The 21,597-nt window shown below is 42.3% G+C and overlaps 1 protein-coding gene across 1 annotated transcript; it reads left to right on the top strand.

Moving 5' to 3' along the window:
* Positions 1–1,622: 1,622 nt before the first annotated feature.
* Positions 1,623–20,396, top strand: C2H21orf91 (chromosome 2 C21orf91 homolog). Its single transcript, XM_032097346.1, has 5 exons — positions 1,623–1,656; positions 2,051–2,180; positions 14,631–15,146; positions 18,245–18,307; positions 19,367–20,396. Exons 2-5 carry the CDS (start codon positions 2,057–2,059, stop codon positions 19,525–19,527), a joined length of 864 nt encoding a protein of 287 aa, XP_031953237.1. The 5' UTR covers positions 1,623–1,656; positions 2,051–2,056; the 3' UTR covers positions 19,528–20,396.
* The last annotated feature ends 1,201 nt before the right edge of the window (positions 20,397–21,597 follow it).

Genomic DNA, 21,597 nt, shown 5'->3' with positions numbered 1-21,597 from the left:
CAGTTTGAAGCCATTTCCCCTTGTCCTGTCACTCCAGGCCCTTGTCAATAGTCTCCCTCCATCTTTCCTGTGGGCTCCCTTCAGGTGCTGGAAGGCCATAATTAGGTCACCCCAGAGCCTTCTCTTTTCCAGCCTGAACAATCCCAGTTCTCTCAGCCTTTCCTCATGGCAGAGCTGCTCCAGCCCTCTGATCACCTTGGTGCCTCCTCTGGGCTGGCTCCAGCAGGTCCCTGTCCTTCCTGTGCTGGGACCCCAGAGCTGGATGCAGAACTGCAGGTGGGGTCTCAGCAGAGCGGGGCAGAGGGGCAGAATCCCCTCCCTGCCCTGCTGCCCACAGGGCTTTGGATGCAGCCCAGCACACGGGGGTTTCTGGGCTCCCAGAGCACACGGCCGGGGCATGTCCAGCCTCTCACCCACCAGCACCCCCAAGTCTTTCTCCCAGGGCTGCTCTGGATCTGTTCATCCCCAGCCTGGATTTATACCTGGTGTTGCCCTGATCCAGGTGCAGCACCTTAGACTTGGTCTTATCAAACATCATGAGATTCCCATGGGCCACTTCTTGAGCTTGTCCAGATCCCTCTGGATGGCGTCCCATGCATTTGTCTTTTTTTGATAAAATTAAAGAAAACACCCCAAGAAAACACAATGAAAAAAACAATCAAAACTGCAGAGATGTGTTTCAACACAGTAGCTTCTGGAAGATTACTTAGCTCTCCCATAAATAATCCCACTTTGACGTGTAGGAATGTGCTGTACGTAATTTCCGTCAATTGTGGAAATTCCCCAGACGATATGATCGACCTCTTCCCAGTGGTGCCAACCAACAGAAAAACAGGCAACGGGCAAAAAGTGGCACCGAGGAACTTCCACCTAAACTTGAGGAAGAACTTCACTGTGCAAATGAACACATACTGGAACAGGTTGCCCAGAGAGGGCGTGAAGTCTCCCTCGCTGCAGATACTCCATAGCTGTCTGGATGCAATCCTGTGCCATGTGCTCTGGGATGACCCTGCTTGAGCAGGGAGGTGTGACCGGATGACCCACTGTGGTTCCTTCACACCGTACCCAGAACCTGTGATTCTGTGACGGGTTGTGGCTTCACCTTCGGAGCGCCAGCAGAGCCCTGGCCGGGTTTTAATCCCGGTTCCTGAACGGAATCGATATTCCATCACTGTACACTTGTTTTTTTAGCCCTCACCTCTAACCAAACCTAGTCTCCCCAGAAGCCGGGCTTGCTCTGCATCCCTGCTCTCACCAGGTGCGAAGGCGCTCTGGGTGAGGCACCGCGGGCAGCCCCGGCCGCGGCAGCAGCAGCGCCGCCACAGCGCCCGCCCGCGCGACCGCCTTCCCCGCGCACACCCCGCCCGCGCGGGGCAGACCAACTGCTGCGGGGGGGAGCGCGGCCGCTCACCGCCGCTGTGCCCGCTCGAAGGCCCGGGAAAACCGGAGCTCCTCGCTCATCCCGCCTCGCCGCCCGGTTCTGAGGCGACTCCAGCCGCCCGGGTGCGGCGGGGCTCCGCCTGGGCCCCGCGATACCCCCCGTCCCGCCGTGCCGTGGTGGCGGCCGGAAGCGGCGGGCGGTGCCCGGCGCCGAGAGCTCCGGCGGCGGCGGCGCGGGCGGGCGGACAAAGCGCAGCGGGGCCGGGGCGGGTGGCGGTGAGCGGGGTCGGGATTTGGGATTGGGGTAGGAAATGGGGTAGGAAATGGGGGAGAGCCGGGGATATCGCGGTACTGGTGGTGGCGGGGCGTCCGCGCCGCTGGCGCGCGGAGGGAGGGAGGGAGGGGGCAGCGATGATGGAGGTGGTGATGGAGTTGCGGGGGAGCAGGACGGGATGGGACGGGGCAGCCTCCGGGCGAGGGAAGGGGGAAGTCTCGGTCCGTGCCGGCCCCGCTGTGCGGCCTGGCCTCAGTTTCTCTAAAGGGAAAACTTTCCCGGGACGCTCCCGCCCTCGTTCCGCCCCTGCCCTCCCCCTCCGCGGGCGCGGAGCTGCGCCCGAGCGGCTCCCGGAATAACCCTCCCGTCCCTTGTCGCCGCCGTCCCCCTCCCCAGGGCACTATGAACGAGGAGCAGTTCGTGAGCATCGACTTGGACGATGACAACATCTGCAGCGTCTGCAAGCTGGGCACCGAGAAGGAAACCCTCTCCTTCTGCCACGTCTGTTTCGAGCTGAACATCGAAGGTAAGGTGGGAGCAGGAGCCGTCCTGGGCCAGCCGGCCGGGGCCTGAACGCAGAGCCGGCTCCTCTGAAAGCTTCCATCGAGTCGCAGGTTTGGAAACGTGTATCTGTAGAAAGTTTTAAATCAGTTTGTTTTCTAGCTCGTTTCCGGTAAAGGTGGGTGCTGCTCCTCCAGATGTGAAGGTGAGCCCCCCTTTCCAGAACCTCTGAAATGCCCTGGTGTTTATTCTGTCGCCTGGCATTAGACCTCTGATGTTGAACTCGGGATCTGAATCACGTTCTGCCTTTATTCAGCGGGTTTGCTCAATAATTAGAGAGGGGGTCTATAAAGCAAGCTTAAATTGCAAGTTTTAAAGCGTAATATTTGGGGTTTTTGGAAGCAGATCACGTTGCTTTCACTAGAAGTACTCGGAATTATTTCTTTTTGTTTTCATAAAGTGTTGGTATGTGTAATATCATAAAATGAGGTTCAGTATTAAAGCTTCCTAAGGTCTTCAAATTGTAAAGTAGGAATTTTGGCCATCTCTTAAAAGACTAATCTTGTCAAACCATTTTGGCCTCCAGAATAGTATTTTTAAAATTTTAAACCTGTTTTGGCAAAGAATTTACCCATCTTGTTGCTTTTCTTCATGCATGAATGAGCAGTAGATTATCTTTGTCCCTTTTTTACGTCAAATTGCTTGGCGTTGGAGCAACAAAGTAATTTCTTCCACTTACATAGAGTGCTCTTTGCCAATTATATGTGGATAGGACTACCTAGAGTGATTTCTGTTGCTGTGAGGCTATTGGATATGAAGATCTTAACAGTGTTCTGTGATTAGTCCTGTATCTTGATAACGGATAGTAGACTTTTGTTGCTAGTACAGGCAGTGTATTTCAATCTGAACCATACTTTGGTATTTCAGTAGTAATTGCCATGTTTTATGCTTTTGTTTAGAAGAGACATGCCTGTGTACTTGCACTTCTTGTTAAAACTCAAGAGCAGCTGTCTAAACTAAGGCAACCGGTCAGTCTGTTTGACTTTTCTTATTGCTTTTAGACTTCTCAATATGGAGAGAGGCTTTTTCTCTCTCTAGGCTTTAAAAACATACTGACACAATGATAATTAAGTACTTCCATTACATTACTAATCTAGTTTTGTTTTGAAAGTGTTGAAAGTGGTAGAGCACATTAAAAAATTGCTGGATGGTTCCTGTGCGCTGTTGTTTCAGATAAGGTGTGGATTTGTGAAAGCTGCTTGTTATGGCTGTGACTTTACAAAAAGATCATGTGTTTTAAGTGGAATAGCTTTTTTTTTTTTGGCTCTAAATAGCCTTGATAGTAGGAAAGACTTAATCTGTGCAAAGCAGACAACTTTGCATAATCTGCTAAATTTTCAGTTAATTTTAAAAGGCGGCTATTTGGAATAGAATAGTGATGAAATCTCCCCTGAAGTTATATGAACCATTGTAATTCTTTTATTTTGCATAATAAAAGTATACATATCTTTGATCATTGTAGCCTCAAAATGCCTCCATTTCTGATAGTCCGTCTTTTATGTGCCACTTTGAAAAGATGTACTGTTACTGCTCATAGGGAGGGGAAGCTTAAAGGTGGCAGAGGCTGTGTCAGTGACTTTTTATGAAGAGCCATTTTAAGACTTTTTAGCTTAACTACTGCATGAGTCAGCTCTTTACCATACCTGTGGTCACACTCATCCTACTTTGGACATATCTCTACATTCCTGTATTTTTTTGTGACAAAGACTGATTTTTACACATCTAAAATAAGTCTTTTGGCAGCTCTGGGTGCAGCATGAATTGGATAATTCACTAAAGCACAATGTTATACTGGATATTTTCATACTGACCTTCTGGTTATGTTTTAATGGAGTTCAGATGCATTATAACTTGTTGAACAGAATCAGCTGCAAGTTGAATCAACTCTTGTAGATGTGTTATCCCACACTTACAAATAGGTGTCGATCTCACTGATAGTTTGTCTTTTTATTTAGCATCATATTTAAAACTGCCAGCAATTAAAACCCATACATATATATTAAGTATTTCAGGAAGTGAACTAGGCATTTCTAGAAAGATATTCATGCAACAGCTAGGACAGGCTTGCTCATTTTCGGTGTTGATGTGCATGTGGAACTGCTCCCTCAGAGAAGCAGGAAATAGCTGCTGGTGGAGAGCAGGCAGGCTATTAGTCACAGCTCAGCATCTTGCAGGATGCTTGAGTACTCCCACTGTTTGCAGCACCCTGTTAACTTCCATGTGTTAAGTGCTGTCTGACTTAATTGGAATGTATGGCACCTCTTCCATCTTTCCTGACCGAGCAGTCTGCACTAGGAGCTGGGTCAGGATAGAAAGGAACATTACAGATGGATGTGCTTGGCAATCTTAGGTTTGCAGTTGGACTCAATGATCTTAAAGGTCTTTTCCGACCTAAATACTTATGGTTTGTAAGTTTAGGTATGAAATTCTGGAAGTAGGTTTCCCAGTTTTCTTTTTTTAGTAGGGCATCATGTTCTAATGCTTTAACAAAACTGATGAGGACAATTGTGTTTCCCCTCCTGCCAGCAGCGTCTGACTGCTTAAAGCTGGACATGGCAAATCCATGCACTGGGAACTAATGCAGCTGAACCCACCTTGAAACAGACTTTCTCAGGTGTATATGAGCAAAACACTACAGAAATGTAATTTACTTAGCTGCACTTAATTACAGTGTAATCTAGTGATGGTGAGTCTTTGCATCTCCTGGCATCTGTGAGTTCAGCAGCTGTACAGGTTTGCCTGTCTCTCGATGGTGGTGTTGTTGATTCGCTTGGGTCAGTAAGAGGAGGAATTAGAAATGGGTGACTTGGAGACCATCCCCATCTGTAATAATGACTTCTGTCTGGATTAATGTTGTGGCATGGCTCAGCCCTTACTTGCCTGACACTGGGGTGTTTATTTGTAACCTTTATTATATTTGCACTGTAGCTTGGTAACGTTACATAACTGGGAAAAATTTAGTTTCTCTTACAGCTCTGTAAAGGATACTGCCATACAGAAAGCTTAATCTGTGGACAGTCGTGATTAAATAACTGTTGAATTTCTGAATAAGGAAGTCAGTTACTGTATCATAAAACCTTTGCTTTTATCAGATATCAGGTCTCCATGATATTTTTAATAGTAGATTTTTAGTCTTTGTGAAGTAAAATGAGCTTAACCTAAATTGTGATTATGCTTCTTTACCAAGTTCAGTGAAGTCACAGAAACTGCTGGTTTGAGTGCAGTTGGGAGATCAGCTGTGGTGTCTGTCCCAGAATTTATTCAGGAGTGATATATATGGATTATAGGATCTATTTCTCCGAAGCTGTCTGAAGGAGTGGTAGCAAGGGGAGAAGAAAAGAGAATATGGGCGTTGGAATAACTAAACCCAATATGCAGGTTTAAACTTAACCCTATTAAATGTCATCAACCTTTCTTGAACGAGGCAAGAGCAACGCACCTCAGGAGAGTTTAGTAGTTCTGGTCTTCAGTCTAAAAGGGGTAGGAGCAATGTTTCGTTTTCCCTGGAAAGGACTGTATTTTTTTTCCTGTTGCACTGGCTCATCCAGCTCACTTAGAGGATTCACACGCAGGGAAGCTGAGTGGACTAAGACGCACATAAATACTTCTGTTGCCAAACTAGCTTTTGTGTCTGAAGGATCGTTGTCAGGTGATTTAACACAACAGAATGCTGATGTGCTTCTTAAAGTTTAAAATACGCAAAGTATTTACGTGTGAAATACTAAACATTTTGAGAAATGAAGCTGATTCTGGACAGCGTTTGTAAAGCTCTAGATGGGGTTTAGAATATCCTGGTAGGGTGGATCTGCTGGAGTTTGATGTTGGCTTTTGTTTGCTTTGTGCAGATGAAGTGAACATCAGAGATCGTGCATTGTTTGTTTTTCTGAGTAGGTGTCACAGTAGTAATCAGGGGATTGAAACAGGAAATGTTTTAAATTCATACGTGACTGGTTTTGCTTCAGGCAGGAAATCACGTGTTGGGTGTTAGTTGAAACAAAGTTCTTCTTTTTAATTTCATCAGAATATGAGAAAGTGATTAACTGAGCTCTGCTAGCAGAGATACAGTACTAACAACAGATCTGCAGTGATACCTCGAGGGTGAGGAGAACGCATGAACACTCCAAAATACACATGTGTACATGTATATAAACTGTCTGTAAATGTATACATCAACAAAACAAAATCGTCTGCCTGAATATGGTGTTTTGAAGCTCCACTTGTAGTATTTCCAAGTTGTGTATGCTCCATCCCTAGAAGTGTTTTAAGGACAGGTAAGATGGAGCTCTGAGCAGCCTGGTCTAGTGGAAGGTGCCCCTGCCCAGGGTAGGAGGTTGGAATGAGATGATCTTTAAGGTCCTTCCCAATCCAAACCAGTCTGTGGCTCTGTATCCCATGTCTCGCCCCTCACCCAGCAGCAGCCAGAGGGTCATGTCCTGTGCTGCTTAGAGGTGTTCAGGTTTCTTCCCATGGGAAGGCATTGCACACAGCAATGTGTCCTGGGATCCTCTGGACACCTGTGGAAATCCCAGCTTCAACATCTTAGTACTTAAATGTTTTTGTTCAAACATCACACTTGGAAGTCTGCAATAATTATGACTTACCTTTACATTATTTTTCATAGTGTATCTGTCTTTAGCTGGGTTTATGCTGGTATTTCTTAATGCAGAATTATTTAAAAACCTGATGATTCCTCACATTCAAGGGTCATAATGGAGACAAACAGTAATAGAAGTGGAAAATCTGATTGTTTGAGATGATTTTTTTACTCTTTTGCTTATCTGGTGCTGCCAGCTACAGTACCATCTTGGAGAATGCTGGCTGACAAGCAAACTGGCTCACTTCCATTTCTGTTTAGAGCTGAGCAGCTGAATAGCAAATGACAGTTCCCATCTCAAGTCTTGTAATACAAGAGACAATGTGTAAGTACTGGGCATCCATTCCCCTGATTTATGTTGAGATAGTTAGGTTTCCATGGTCCTTCGAAGTGCTGATAGACTCAGCTTTTCAGGCAATTTCAGCATCAGGTTAGTGCATCTCAGTTTCCAGGCTGACCAAGGATGCTATAAATAAGTCTGTCTTACCACATAGCTTTTTTCCTGTTAAGGTCTATAAAATCTTGTATAATATCCTCATTCTGTGTTCATTTAAAATAAAAAAAAAAAATAAAAGGAGGAGGTGGGTTTAGTTGTTGCAAACTGTGAACTCGAATTTCACTTTTTTCCTTTTTACACCCTACAGAAGAATATCTCACTGCAATAAAATGTGTTGTAAGGTGTAGTTGAAAGAATTGGAAATTGCTGTGTAATTTAATTCTGTTCCAGAATATTACACATCCTTATTTTTTCAGTGTTAATGAAAAGATAAACAGTAAAATAGATTATTCTGGTGATAAAAGCTAAAGATTTCCATCATTGCCCTTTAGACTAGACAGATGAGAACTTGTTTCAAGGTAGCATTTGCAGGCCAGGGATATGACTCATTTCTGCAAACTTGAATGGATCTGTGAAATTAGCTGCAGTTTCCACTAAAGCTCAACTACGTATTCAAGTCTGAACATGATTGGAGATGCTGTTCTTGCTCTGAAAGCTTAATGGGCACCACTGAGTAATGTCAACCTGTGAGTCTGGTTCGATAAGTACATTTTTGCATTCTTAATGTGTAAATCTGGGAGGTTTGCCCATGCAAACAAGATAATTGAGTATTTATGTTACCTGGCATCATCCAGACTACAGAAATACTGGCTCATGACTTCCACTCTCTTCTAGGTCTGTTTAACTGATTTTTCTTACAAAGTATGTGACATAATATTTTCTGTAGTAAAGTTTTCATCAGAATGCATTGCTTTGCTTGATACAGGAGCGAAATCTCTTAGTGAAGTAGTTTATAAGGAACATGACTCTTGAAAATATATTTAAGGGGCCAGCTGGATCTCTGTTCTGTCTAATATAGTATGTCTTTGCTCTGTGCTAAAATATAAATGAGCTGATAGAAATTAAGTGGGAGGTGATTTGTGTGCACACTTGATGTATGGAAAGTACTGGCATTATCATATGAAAGCAAGGAGAGAACTTTAATTTATGAACAAGATAATATCTAGTCTTTACAAAGTGTCTGGTTTTAGAAGTTAATGAATGGCACTGGCATTTTCCTTCTAGCCAGTCTAATAAATCATAAGATTTAACTCTCAAATGAGATTGCATGTAAACCCTTAAAAATAGCAGTTGGTTTTACGTCTTGTCAGGCAGATGTACTGGAGATACACATCGCTAATGATCCTGCTTTTCAGTGTTGGCAGAATTGTACAGCTGAAGGATATCAGTTTTCCCCACCCTTGTCATTTAGACATGTGGATAACTTGTTGTCTTAGGTTATCATGGACTGCTTTTGTTTCATGTATTTTGAGCAGGTCTTGGGATATGCTTTTCTGGGACCTCCCCCTCCCCCCCCTTCAGCACTCTTGGTAAGCAGCCTATACAGCAGTGGCTTAAAATAGACAGACAAGAACGTTTAATGTCATGTGAGGCATTTCTGTGTGCTGCAGCTCTTGGCCCTGCACACTAGGTAAACCACACTTGAGCTCATCTGAGCGTTGTGTTCCTTGTGGACACTCGCAGATGTCTGGGAGCTGTTCCATGAGCTGGCTGAACTTCTCTGTTTACACAGTGAGGTGGACAGCTGAGGGGAGCAGCAACTGGAACATTTCAGAACACACAGTGAAGACCAGGGTTCTTAAAGCGGGCAGGCACAGGCAAGGGCTCTTGCTTACTCTAGGATTAAAGGGGAAGAGCAGACGTGTCTGTCACAAATCTCTGGAGGTCACTATTTCAGATGAGGTGAATTGTGCCTGAGAAGCATTTCTTCACTGGCTGTGAAGGCAGGTCTCCACAGCCAACTCAAACTGGAGACAGAAGAGATGGTCAGGTATAAATCTTACCCATAAGTATTTGTAAATTCTTTTAAGGGGTTTTATGTAAGTAATGGCATAGTACAAACTTGTCATCGACTATTCATGTGTCTAGAAGTATTCTTGTTCATCTTATATTCAGGGGGGATTTTCCACTTCAGCTGCTATTCACCATTGCAAAAACCAATTAGTTTCCAGCGTTACATTAGAAATTGCTAAGAAGGCAATGCAGGTTTTCTTTAATGTTATTTCCAACTGATTGAGCTGAAAGACCAAATAAGAAGTTTGGTTGTTTTTTTAAAAAGAGAACAGCAAACAAATGAAAAAAACCCACTGTTGAAGATAAACAAGTAGGCTAATGATCACTGATATATTTTTTCTGTGCAAACATTTGTGAAGGAATGTGAAATAATCTTGGTATTCAAGAACATTCATTTTGAAAAGGACTTGTTGATTACTATTATAATCTCCAAATAAGACTATTCTAGCCAGCTTTATATAAACTTGAGCAAACATTTCAATTTAGTTCTGTATCTTTATAATGAAGAAGAGTTATACATAGCTCTCAGTGAATCAGTTGCAAAGGCAGAAATAAGGTCTTTGTAGGTTTCTTACCCTCAAAAAAACCAGAAAGCAAAAAACTTTATTATGACGGAAACTCATTTACTTTCAAGTACAAATGCCTTAAAATGGGGTAGGATTTGTTGAGAGGTGATTGCACACCTGGTTATCTGGTAAATATTCTCCCTGTTCTCTACTACTTTACAGTTATGAATAAGTAGAAGTTACAAAAACGTGTATTAAACTGCCTGATCCCTGGTCATGCATTTACAAAAGCACTTTGTAGGAGTGGATTAGGAGTCATGTTGACTGCCTGCCTTGCATAGCTTAGAAATTGAAATACTCGGGGTTCAGGTTAAGGTGTTTTTTGCCTAAGCATTAGGCACTTATGTAGGAAGTCCTGTTCTTCAAGTCAGTATTCAAAGATATTGTTGAGTGAAGTGATACATTCATATTTCGTATAGGACACATGAGTTACTAGAGTCAGAAACAAATAATGGATTGTAAGCACTTACACCGTTTCATGATTTGTTTGGAGGTTTGGCATTAGCCTGTGAATCAGGTGCACTTGAGGAATGATTTCTGGCATGAGCTTGTTTCCTAATAGCATCTGTGCTGTCTTAAGTTCTTAAGTTTGTTAGATGTGGTCTTCTAGATATTAGTAAATTTTGAGGGATTTTTTTCCCCTACAGATTAAACTTTTCTACTCTGGGTGGTTGTGGGCTTTTTTTTTGCTTTTTGAGGGTTTTTTTCTTTCTCTGAAAAAATAAATATGAAGCCTAGGACATACTTGGACATAGTCTGCAGTCCTGTTCTTGGAAAGTAAGACAAGGAGCAAATGTACACATACCTGCTAATGGGGGGGAGGAGGAGGGAAATTGATGGGTTTATGATTGCAGACTTGAAGAACCAGACAAAAAGTAAGAAAGATTGACGTTGATATTGGCAAACAGAAATGTGGAGACAGAACTGAAACCCTGTGAAAGTCCCCGAAACTCACAATAGCTGTTAACCAAAATTACACTGTTGCTTCTTGTTTTGTACAGAAATCTTGCCATGCTTTATTCGTTTCTTTGTGTAGTGTTGAATAAAGTAACGTGTGTTCTAAAACTGCATCATCTTTATGTATCACTTGGTTCACTCCAGCTCACCAGATTGTAGCTTTTTCTGCAGTTGTGATGAAGGGAAAAATATGAAGTAATCTGAGTGAAGTATGAAGTCTTCCCGACAAGAAATGGACATCTTTTCTGCCTCATAAAGCTGATGGTATTGCCCTCAACAGAAGGATTTGTTCCAAAGAACCATACCCTTACTTGCGGTAATTCTGGTGTGTGATTGCTAGTTTGTGCTGGCACAGCAGCTGCTGTCCCTGCTCAGCTCTTCCAGAAGGTTATGGCTGATGTTCTCTGAGTAGGAAGGTACTAATTGTCACCTTAGGACAAAAGAGAGATTGATGGTTGTTTTAGTTTTGTGTGTGTTTGTTACAGTAAAAATCCAAGGCAATTACGTGAAAGCTGAAGCAGTTCTGTAGCAGTTCTGTACAAAAGTGGTTTTGCACATTTTCAGTTCCTTACTTTATTCAAGATTCCTTAGGTAAGACCCCTTTTGTTTTTTTTCAGCGGAGTAAGAGAAGGGGTAGGATGTAAATTCTGGTCTTGTGTACTGGAAGTGTTTTGCAATAACATGCCCTAAGCTCAGAAAGAGGGACATTGCAGCCGATATGTGGCATATAAATAGCAAAGCTTAAACTCTTGAAGTAATGTGGTTTTTTCTTCTGTAATAATTGCTCATTTCAGGCACTCTATTACTGAGTTCAGATAAAACAGATTTCTTTGCGCAGCATGCCTCTAGAATGGGGAAGTTAGCAATATTCAGAACTCTTAAAAGATAAATTCATCAGAAGGAAAGACTTGAATAACCTTGAACTTAAGACTTGGACATAATTCAGTTGGGGCTTCATAAAGTCACGCTGCACTTGTTCTTTTTTTGTGTAACAGTTTGCGTGTTGGCTGTTTTGTGTGGTCTCATGCTCCTCTCCTACTGGGCAAGTCATATTTATTCTCCTTAAAATAATGAAGCAGCCTCAAAGGAATTCCCTTAAGTGATTCTGTCAGTATTCTGTCACTTGCTGTGCAGGTGTGTTTGTTAGGTGGGTTCCTGAGCATTATTGTATGGAAAATTGCACAAAACATGTTTTTCAGCCCATTGACTGTTTTCTGTAAGTAAAAGAAAGCACTACAAGCAGCAGCAAAGTAGAATGTTGAAGAATCACTTGGGTAAAGCAAATAACATTGAACAAATCACTCTGGTTTTCTAGGGTTTGTAGTGTTGTGAATATATTTGCCTTATAATTTCAGTTGACAGTGTTTGCTTTCCGTTGATGGCTTAAAGATTTAAGGTTTCCTTTATGCTACTTGAGTTGAGCAGGCTTGCTCTATTTAAAGAGTGCTGATAAGTCATGAAAACAAATGAGTTGTCTTTCCTTGTTTTCACTAGAAATGGTTGTTGGGGTTTTTTAAGTCTCTGTAAAGACAGAGGGAAAACAGCATTGCAAGTAGGCAGCAGAGCATGCAGCGCTTAAGAAAAATTGGTGAATATCTGTTTGCTGAAAGAGGTTGAAAGGTATTTTGAAGAGTGGAGTGAGAATCTTGACTGCCCTCTGAAAGGGGGCACAGAGTGTACTTTACTCCAGAACTTTGTTCTTAAAAGGTGCCTCTGGTTAGTTATGTGAGTTTTGTTTCTTCTAATAGTTATCTCAGGAACAGAAGGAACATCTGTTTTCATGACTTTACCTTTTTCCCCCTGCTGCTAAGAACAAAATAAATTCCACTGCTGTTTTCTTTTATTTTCCAGTTTTTTTAGACATTTTGACCCATAAATTGTGTGCACTCTCAGAAACTCAACCAGAAGATAATGGACTTAAGTTTCAGTGCTGCCCAAAGAGTGGAAAATCAACAATTTATAATGGCTACTCTTAGTGTTTGAACTCCCCAGCTTCAAACAGCAGTTACCAGCAAGGAGATAATCAAAATGAAGTGCTTGGATTTGTTTTCACCGGATTCATGTTAAGAATTTTACTTTTCAGATTAGTTTTGAGAGTAGTGTGTGATTTTGTGGTATTCCGTAACTTAAAAAAACACTGTATCATTTGTTAATCGTTGAGGGTGGGGAGATTAACCTTTACCACAAGAATTTAAGAGGTAAATTAGGAACTGAGAATTGTAACATGTAGCTTTCTGCTAATTGTCGGCTAATGTCTCTATTTCCAGATTTTGTTACCTGTTGCATTTCATGGTTTTTCTTTTACTTTAGTCACTTTGAGTAGCTAAAAGGTAAGATGGCTGCAGCTTGGTTCACGTTGCCTAGATTCAGATGTCCAATTACACTGTTTGTTGGTTTAAATACTTTGGCATTGAGCACTGTCAACCAGTGGGTCACAGGTATATTATTGTTATTTTCAGTGACAAACTTGTTAGACAGGATTGTTTTTCATTGTATTGGGAACCTCCCAAGTAGTATAGGGGGTGTTGAGATAAATGGCTAACTGTTCATTACTCTGGGCTTGGGTTCTGAATTTACTGTGTAGGTGAATCTGAAGAAAAATAAATATCCCCTGAAGTTGCAGAAAGTAATTTTGTACTAGGGCACTATTAACTTTCTGGAATAGTCATTTCTCATACCATCTGTGTTCACTCACCAACTGTAGATCTTCACAGATTGTGTTCCTTTTTAACCTGTCAATCACTAGCAGTTACTTAGAGGTTTAAGTTACCTGCTGTAGCTATTTGAACAGTCTTTGAGGGAGGATGAGCAAAGAGGAGAATAAACATCTTGTGTGATGTCATGGTTTAACCCCAGTGGGATGGGGAGAGAATCTCAGCTCGTGGGTTGAGACAAAGAGAGTTTCAAAGGGAGAGCAAAAGCTCCCCATAGAAGCAAAGCAAAATAAGGAATCCATTCACTGCTTCCCATGGTTGGGCAGGTGTTCAGCATCCCCAAGAGAGCAGGGCTCTGTCACACATAGCGGTGGCTTGGGAAGACAAATGCCATCACTCCAAACATTCCTCCCCTCCACCTTCTTCCCCCAGCTTTATACACTGAGCATGATGCCATATGGTGTGGAATATCTCTTGGGTCAGTTGGGATCAGCTGTTCCAGCTGTGTCCTTTCCCAGCTCCTTGTGCGCCCCCTGCCCACTCGCTCTCAGGGTGGTGAGAGAGGCAGAAAGGGCCTTGACTGTGTGTAAGCCCTGCTCAGTGATAATGAAAACACTGCAGCACAAATCCAAAACACAGCCCCATATCAGACTGTGATAAAAATTAACTCCATCCCAGCCAAAGCCAGCATACCTCAAATGAATTTCAGGGCCGTTTAATGTTGGCAAGCATCGACAGTATTAGAGCTTGCTTCCCTAGTTAAGCTGCAGGCTTGTATTAGTGCAAAATAATAAACTATGACTGAAATCTGAGTTACATTTGACAACTTGAATGAGATAGGCCTGCACCCTGCCGTATTTGAACAGATGGCTCATAACATTGTGCATACAAGATGGGAGCTTATATGAGTGCTGTCAAAATGCTCTTCAGGATCGTTCTATAGAACTTGCTGATACACATTTGGGTTTATTTTACTTCTGCAGCTTATACTCTTGTGTGTAGGGGTGCTGCAATGTGTGTGGAGTTGTCAATTTGCTTCATCTCTGTCACCATCCAAGAGGCACACGCTGAAGTCCTGCACTAGAGATTATGGTGTGCAAAACGCTTTGCATGCCAAGGACTCCAGCCTGAGGGAAACTACACAAATTTTGGACTGTGAGGTACCCTTGTTTGCTTCAGTGAAAAGACTGTTAGTAGGAAAGCATCACTGAAGTTTTTGTTTTCTTGGTTGCTTGTGAGTAAAGATTTAAAAAAATTAGCAGTAAGTGAACTTCTTTCTATTGTGTCTTTACAGGAGTACCAAAGTCGGATCTTCTACATACAAGGTCTTTAAGGGGGCACAGAGACTGCTTTGAAAAATTCCACTTAATAGCCAATCAGGACTGTCCACGATCAAAGCTCTCTAAAAGTCCTTATGCAGAAGTAAAAAATATCTTGAGCAAAAAAATTAACTGGATCATACAGTACGCACAGAACAAGGATTTAGACTCTGATTCTGAAAGCTCAAAACCATCCCAACACCAGCTTTTTAGCTTCAGACATCAGACTGATAGAAAATTACTCCCCCAGTTTGACTCCCCAGTACCTAGATATTCTGCAAAATGGATAGATGGGAAATCTGGAGGCATCTCAAGCTGCTCACAGACTCTGCTGGAACGAAGAGAATCCACTGATTTCAGACTTGGTGCTACCTTCTGCTGCAGCAGTGTTTTGTGGTCCAACCGCAACCAAGTCCAGAAAGCTGAAAAAGCTGAAGGTGATTCACCTGCCAGTGTTCATAGGAGACATCCTCAGCACAGCAGGGAGGAACGTGAGTATACATCTATTTACACACAGCCTAGCAAGCATGGGCATTCTTTCAAATACCTATTGACCACTTCACGTCCCCACAGGGCCTTAATGCTCATCCTGAAGTCCAGAGTGTAAAATCTGTGAGGAAAAAGGCTACATGGCTGAGCAAATAGGGTGGTTTGGCTGGTGGGATTTTTTGAATTCTAGTCTTAGCTATAGCCCAGTGTGATACAGGACATGCCTAATTTATGCAAAAAAAAAGTCGTTTCAATATCTCATTCATGGAAGTTGTACAGCCCTGCCTGTGAAGGTGGAGGTTACTCAGATCCTGCAAATCTCTCTCTTCTTGAATTTGCATAGTGCCCTGAGTTACATTTTACAGAGAGCTGCCCTAAGCAACAGGGGAAATTGGATGTCACGTAGCAGAGCAAACTTGTGGAACAATCTTAATAGTAGCAGACTTTGCTTGTGCATTTTACTGGATTTGTTTTTTCCTTGTGTTTGTTGAGCATAAGAAAATGAGAAGCCCCTTATGCCATCATGTCCTCTTAAAGGCTGTAGCAGAAGACCTGAGCCATATTTTGATGACTGGGACGATAGTGAAAATAACAGAAAATTAGTTTTCCTGTTGTTTAAGATCACTAGAATCTTTAGAAAAATCTAGGATGTTCTAGTGTCTCTGGAATCAGGCTGCATGAAATAGGTTCCTAGAGGTACATGCTGTTACCATCCTGCTTTTAGGCAGTACTTGGTCCTGAACTGGTGTATGTCCACTCTTACTTTTGTAGATGAGGAAAGTAGTTGGAGAGGGTTTCTGAATTTCAAAAGACCCAAGAAAGAAAGCAAAAACACTGCTAAAAACTGTTAAACACTGTTCCAGGGAAAAACAAGTGATGAAAACCAAGGTAATAATGAAATTCAAATGTCAGAAGAGTCAAGAGAAAGAGGTACTGTAAAAAGTTGGAATTGGCTTCTTTAGGCTCCCATTTTTTTTAACAAACTGACAACTCTGTCCTCGCAAAGCTGAGTCATTTCTCATTCTCTATAAAAGGATTTTACTTAACTGCTGCATGATGTGTCATGTTGCATTTGTAGTGAATTAGTAGCCTTAAAGCCATAAATCAAAACAGATACACTGGACTGTTTGACCACCTGTCCGCTGGAGTCATAAACTGGGATTACATAAATCAGGACAGCAGTTAACAGAGGAATTATGAAAGCTTGACCTGGTTTATGGGGTGGTCTAACTGAAGTTAGTGACTTGGAATTTATCTCCAATCTTTGGTTTCGGGACAGGAACATAAAGCTGCATTGAGCACAATAACAGGTTTTTTCTTCTGTTTTGACTACATAATGCGGCTTTGAGGCATTTTTGCGTGTATTTTGCAGTATTTAGCTTTAAAAGACATTCATTTGGAGGCTCTGTGATTGTATAAAGCTTGTATTTTAGATGAAAACTTAGACTGCCAGAATTAGGTACCTTCTTACTGCAGTACTTTCACTCTTAACAACATACCTGTCTACCAAAAAAAGTATTAATGGAACTGTAAATAGCTTGGCCAATATTTCTTTAGAATTTACCTCAGCTGTGGATAGAATAATATTTTACCATTTAAATTCAGTGCTTGGCCTGTCTGCCAGATGTCAAAATGTTAATGAAAATACTGAAGAAAGGGGAAGTAACATCTTTCCACTGGGTATAAAAGAGGGAAAAAAATCTTGTCCCTTTTATTAAATTAAATATTAAATTTGGTCGGGGTTTTCACAGTGTTTAAAGGGTGTTAAAATGTGAGAAGGGACTTTTCAGGTGTATTGATAGCTGAAGGTAGGAAGGAGCACCATTTTACCTGGCTGATGGAGGGGAAAGGTGAATCTATTTCTCTCTTAACTGGGATTATGTCTTGAGTACCAAGTCTTAGCTATTGCCAGCTTCTTTGGTTTGGCAGTACTGTCAGCAATTTAACATCCCACAACTGCCAGCTGTGAAAAAGTTTGAAAGGGAAGGATTAGGATAATCAAATAATCCAGTGGGTAGGTAAAACCCATCTTTGTCAGAACTCTGGACTTTAAATTTGCCATGTAGAAACCTTTTGCACAGAGAAATCGCTGAAAAAAGCTGCACCATCGTTTTTTCTCAAGTATGAAGTGAGAGCTTTGCTAAGCTGCAGCAGAAACAGCTTAGCTAAAGTTTAAAAACAGTATTTTAAAATTGCAAGGTCTTAAAGCTTGTGCCTGTGCCCTGTACCCCCTGTGGTGTTCAGATTGATGCTTTTCACCGTGGTGACAAGGGCATCTCAGCAGCAGGCATGGCACCATGCGTGTCCAGTGCAGGGTTCAGGGAATCTTAGGAAGCAGGCCAGTGCTTCCCTGCTGTTGATCAAGGGCAGTGAAGAATACGTTCACAGTTCCCTCCTTTGAGGTTTAACGTGTGTGTTCTGTGAGGATGATCAGTACACACAACCTGAGATACAGAAGGGATTTTGAATGATACAGAGGATCTTTGAGTTCTCACCAGGAGCACAGAAGGAAACCTGTTTTTACATGCTGGTCTTCATATCAAACCAGGATTGTCCTTCATCATTTGTCACTGAGATACTCAGTGGAAACTGTAAGTTATTCCTGTGTGCATAAAGCACAAACCTTGATAACCAAAACAGGGAGCCTCATGGTAAAAATTCTGTCAGGAAGTTGCTTCTTGGAGGCTGGGAAACAGGGCAGGACTTACCTCAGAATTGTCCCCTTGCCCACAATTAAACAGATGTGCTCGCAGGGGTTACACTGGGGAAATCATGTTTTGCAGTCAGAGGAGGGTGTATAGTATTTAAATGTGCCAAGCAGTTCTGATTCTGGATGCTGCTGTTTTCAGGGGTTGATTTTCCACCTTTTTGTCATTGAAGAGAGGTCTTTCCAATGGAGTAAATCCTTGTCTGTGTCAACATTAAGAAGAGAATTTTCAAACTTTCCTCAAATAACTGATAAATACTGTTGTCTCTGGCTTACTGCCATGCATCTGTTGATTATTAGGATGCAAATAGGAGAAATCTTGAGAAAATAGGAGTCTGCTTAGGGATGCTTATGTGACTTTGGTAGTAGTAATAACAGATTTTATTGTTGCAGTGACTACAATGACTCTAGGAGAGTTAAAGCAACTTAATGAAAAACTGCTCAAGCAAATCCAGGGTGAGACTTTTTCAATACTTTTTGTTTTGTGTTTGTTGTGCTTTGTAATAACAAAAGGTCTGTTTATAAAAAAGAAATTTTGATTGCTGTTCTGTCAGTTAAGTTTTTTACTAAAGTCTCTTGTTTTACATGGAAATACATGATATAGAGAGATTTCTAGGTGCTTTCATGATGTAACCTGCTTTGGTGCTGCAAACTGGCACAGTATTTTCTTTAAGAATTTGACTAGAACCATAGAATTCTTAAGGTTGAAAATGACCCTTAAGACCATCAAGTCCAACCATTAACCCAGCACTGCTAAGTCCCCCACAAAACCAAGTGGTTCCTAAATGCCACATCTCCATGTCTGTTAAATCCCTCCATGGGTGGTGACTCCACCATGTCACTGGGGAGCCTGTTTCAGTGCATGGCAACACTTTCCATGAAGAAATATTTCCTAATATCCAATCTAACTTTACCTGGTGCAACCTAAGGCCGTTTCCTCTTGTCCTGTCACTTGTTATCTGAGAGAAGAGCCTGATCCCACCTGGCTCCACCCTCCTGTCAGGCACTTACAGAGAATGATAAGGTCCCCTATGAGCCTCCTCTTCTCCAGGCTGAGGCCCCTCGGCTGCTCCTCATCACACTTGTGCTCCAGAGCCTTCCCCAGCTCCACTGCCCTTCTCTGGACTTGCTCCAGCACTTCCATGTCCTTGCTGTGAGGGGCCCAAAACTGAATGAACAGGATTTGAGGTGTGGCCTCAGCAGTGCCCAGCACGGAGATGATGGGATGATCTCTGCCCTGCTCCTGCTGCCACACTGTGACTGATACAGGCCAGAGTCAGCTTTGTTCTGAGTTCTAAACTGATCCACCTTGGCTCAGGTTGCCCATAACTAGAAACTAAGTGATCCTGTTCCGTTTGCAATGCATACAAAGCTGGGCTGGAACCAGGAGAAGCAGAGTTCCTGTGCGTGCTCCCACTTAAATGCCCTGCCTCTTCCCTAGTGTTGTTTGTCCCTGCTCCCTAAGCCTGTGTCGGTGCAGGGAGCGAGTGCATTGACCCACTGCTGTTGTTGCAGACGTGTTTGAGGAGCTGACACAGCAAGTCCAGGAGAAGGACTCCCTGGCCTCTGAGCTCAACGTGCGCCACATCGCCATCGAGCAGCTGCTGAAGAACTGCTCCAAACTGCCCTGTCTGCAGATGGGAAGAGCGGGGATGAAATCCAACGTCCCCATATGAAGGGAGACAGCTTCCAGCCCCCCCAGAGAAACTGTCCCTAACAGCATTGACGACCATTAAGTACAGCTGCACCCATATTTAGAAGCTTTTAAGAAAACTTGGGCAGCTTTCTCTTTGTATTCATAATTTGCGGGAAGTCTTATTCCACTTTGGGTTTAACAAAAAGGGCAAATATTTTGGGTATTAAAATCTACTGTAATAAGGTTTATTCACACTTGGGGATTTTTTTTTCCCATAATTACGCATGAGACTTGAAATGAATTCTGTGTTTTGTTTATAATAAAATTGTTTCTAGCAAAGAATGACCTGAAGCCTGTAAACCTGCCTCCTTCGTACAGAGGACAAAATAAACATTTGACTTTTGATCAGGTCAGATCCTGTTACATCCAAGAGAGCTTTAAGAGGAGAACAGTATTAATGAAACTCATGTTTTCTTATTTATTATGAGCAATATTTTATTATTGAAATTTTATACTAAATAAATATCACTATTTTAGGTACTTTTCCAGATCTCTTTATAAAAATGTCTGAATTACTCTGTGTAACGTTTATGCCTTGTGTATGATTGTTTATCCTTTTTCAGGTCTGTATCTTTCATGATACAATTTTAGAAAGTATTGTTTCCCAAAGAGATGAATTTCACATGTTGAAGAAAAAAACTCTAGTGGTGTATCACTTATTTTTATCAGCTTTATAACTGAAGGATTTGGTTCATGAGATGTTTAAAAAAAGCACAGCACTTGCTTTAAATTAAGAAAAGAACCCATACTTTGGTTTTAATGCATAGAAGTTGAAGTTGTTTTATATGTGTGAAATTTTCAATGCTGAAAAATAACTTTGATGAAACTCAATAAATTTGTAATACTGCAGTGCTTTGTTATGATTTCTTTATAAAGTTGCATCAGGCTGATAAAGTGGTTTAATTCTGAAATGCAAGTAGTAATGATACATTATAAATCAGAACAGCCTTTGCATTTTTTAAACCTACATCAGTCTACCATGACAAGAAATCTCAGTCTTCGCCAAAAATTATGCAGGGCTGCATTTGAGTAGCTGAAAGTTGCTGAGTTGCACTGGAAAAACTCAGGGGGAGGATGGGATGAGTGGAAAATACAGGCATACACACATAAAACTTAAAAGTCTCTGTTTTCAGCTCTTTAAGTAAAAATGGAGTAACTTTTGTAGCTGAGCTGAAGGCATGAGTAGCATGAAGAAAGGTTTAGGTTTGATTTTAAACTGAAGCTGAGAAATAAGCCAAATTTCAGAGTAGGTTTATTGATTGGCCTTTGTATGGTGATAACTGGGTCACATAGGTTGGTTTGTGTTTTTATTATTTTTTATTGTTTTCTTCCATATCCTCCAGCTGTTCCAAAGCCCCCCCACAAATGCATGAGAAGGTCTTGAGTTTGTGTATTTTGTGTTTCAGGAGGGGAAAAAGTCAGTAGCATCATTGCTTGTGTATGCAAGTGGACTTAGGAGTAAGTGGGCACTAGAAAATCCCTAATTGTAATTGTCAGAAGATGGATTAATCTCCATGTCCAAGTCTGTTTGTAAACCTTGTTGATTCAGTACCAAGGTAAGGATCAGGTGAGAGAAGTATCACTGAGAAGGACCTGAGCGTCCTGGTGAAGAACAAACTCTGAGCCAGCAGCGCCCTTGTGGCCAAGGAGGCCAGTGGAATCCAGGGATGCATTAGGAAGAGCGTTGCCAGCAGATCAGAGAGTGATCCTGCCCCTCTGATCAGCCCTGGTAAGGCACATCTGAAGTGCTGTGACCAGTTCTGGGCTCCTCAGGACAAGAGAGGCATGGAGCTCCTGGAGTAGCTCCAGTGGAGGTTACAGAGATGATGAAGGGATGGAGCATTTCTCTTATGAGGAAAGGCTGAGGGGACTGGGGCTGTTCAGCCTCGAGAAGAGATGACTGAGAGGGGACCCCATCCATGTCTGTCAGTGTCTGCAGGGAGGGGTCAGAGCATGGACCAGGCTCTGCTCGGTGGTGCCCAACAATGGCACAAGAGGCAATGGGAGAAACTGATACCCAGGAAGTTCCACCTGAACATGAGGAAGAAAT

Source organism: Corvus moneduloides, chromosome 2, assembly GCF_009650955.1.
Source record: "Corvus moneduloides isolate bCorMon1 chromosome 2, bCorMon1.pri, whole genome shotgun sequence".
NCBI lineage: Eukaryota > Metazoa > Chordata > Aves > Passeriformes > Corvidae > Corvus > Corvus moneduloides.
The sequence above is the reverse complement of the archived record's forward strand: the minus strand, read 5'-3'. Positions and strand labels throughout refer to the sequence as shown.

Excerpts from the sequence above, each read along its gene's own strand:
- C2H21orf91 (XM_032097346.1), top strand. The coding sequence starts at position 2,057 with ATGAACGAGGAGCAGTTCGTGAGCATCGACTTGGACGATGACAACATC. Across the intron at positions 2,181-14,630 it reads TTTCGAGCTGAACATCGAAG|GAGTACCAAAGTCGGATCTT; the intron begins GTAAGGTGGGAG and ends GTGTCTTTACAG. Across the intron at positions 15,147-18,244 it reads TCAGCACAGCAGGGAGGAAC|TGACTACAATGACTCTAGGA; the intron begins GTGAGTATACAT and ends TTATTGTTGCAG.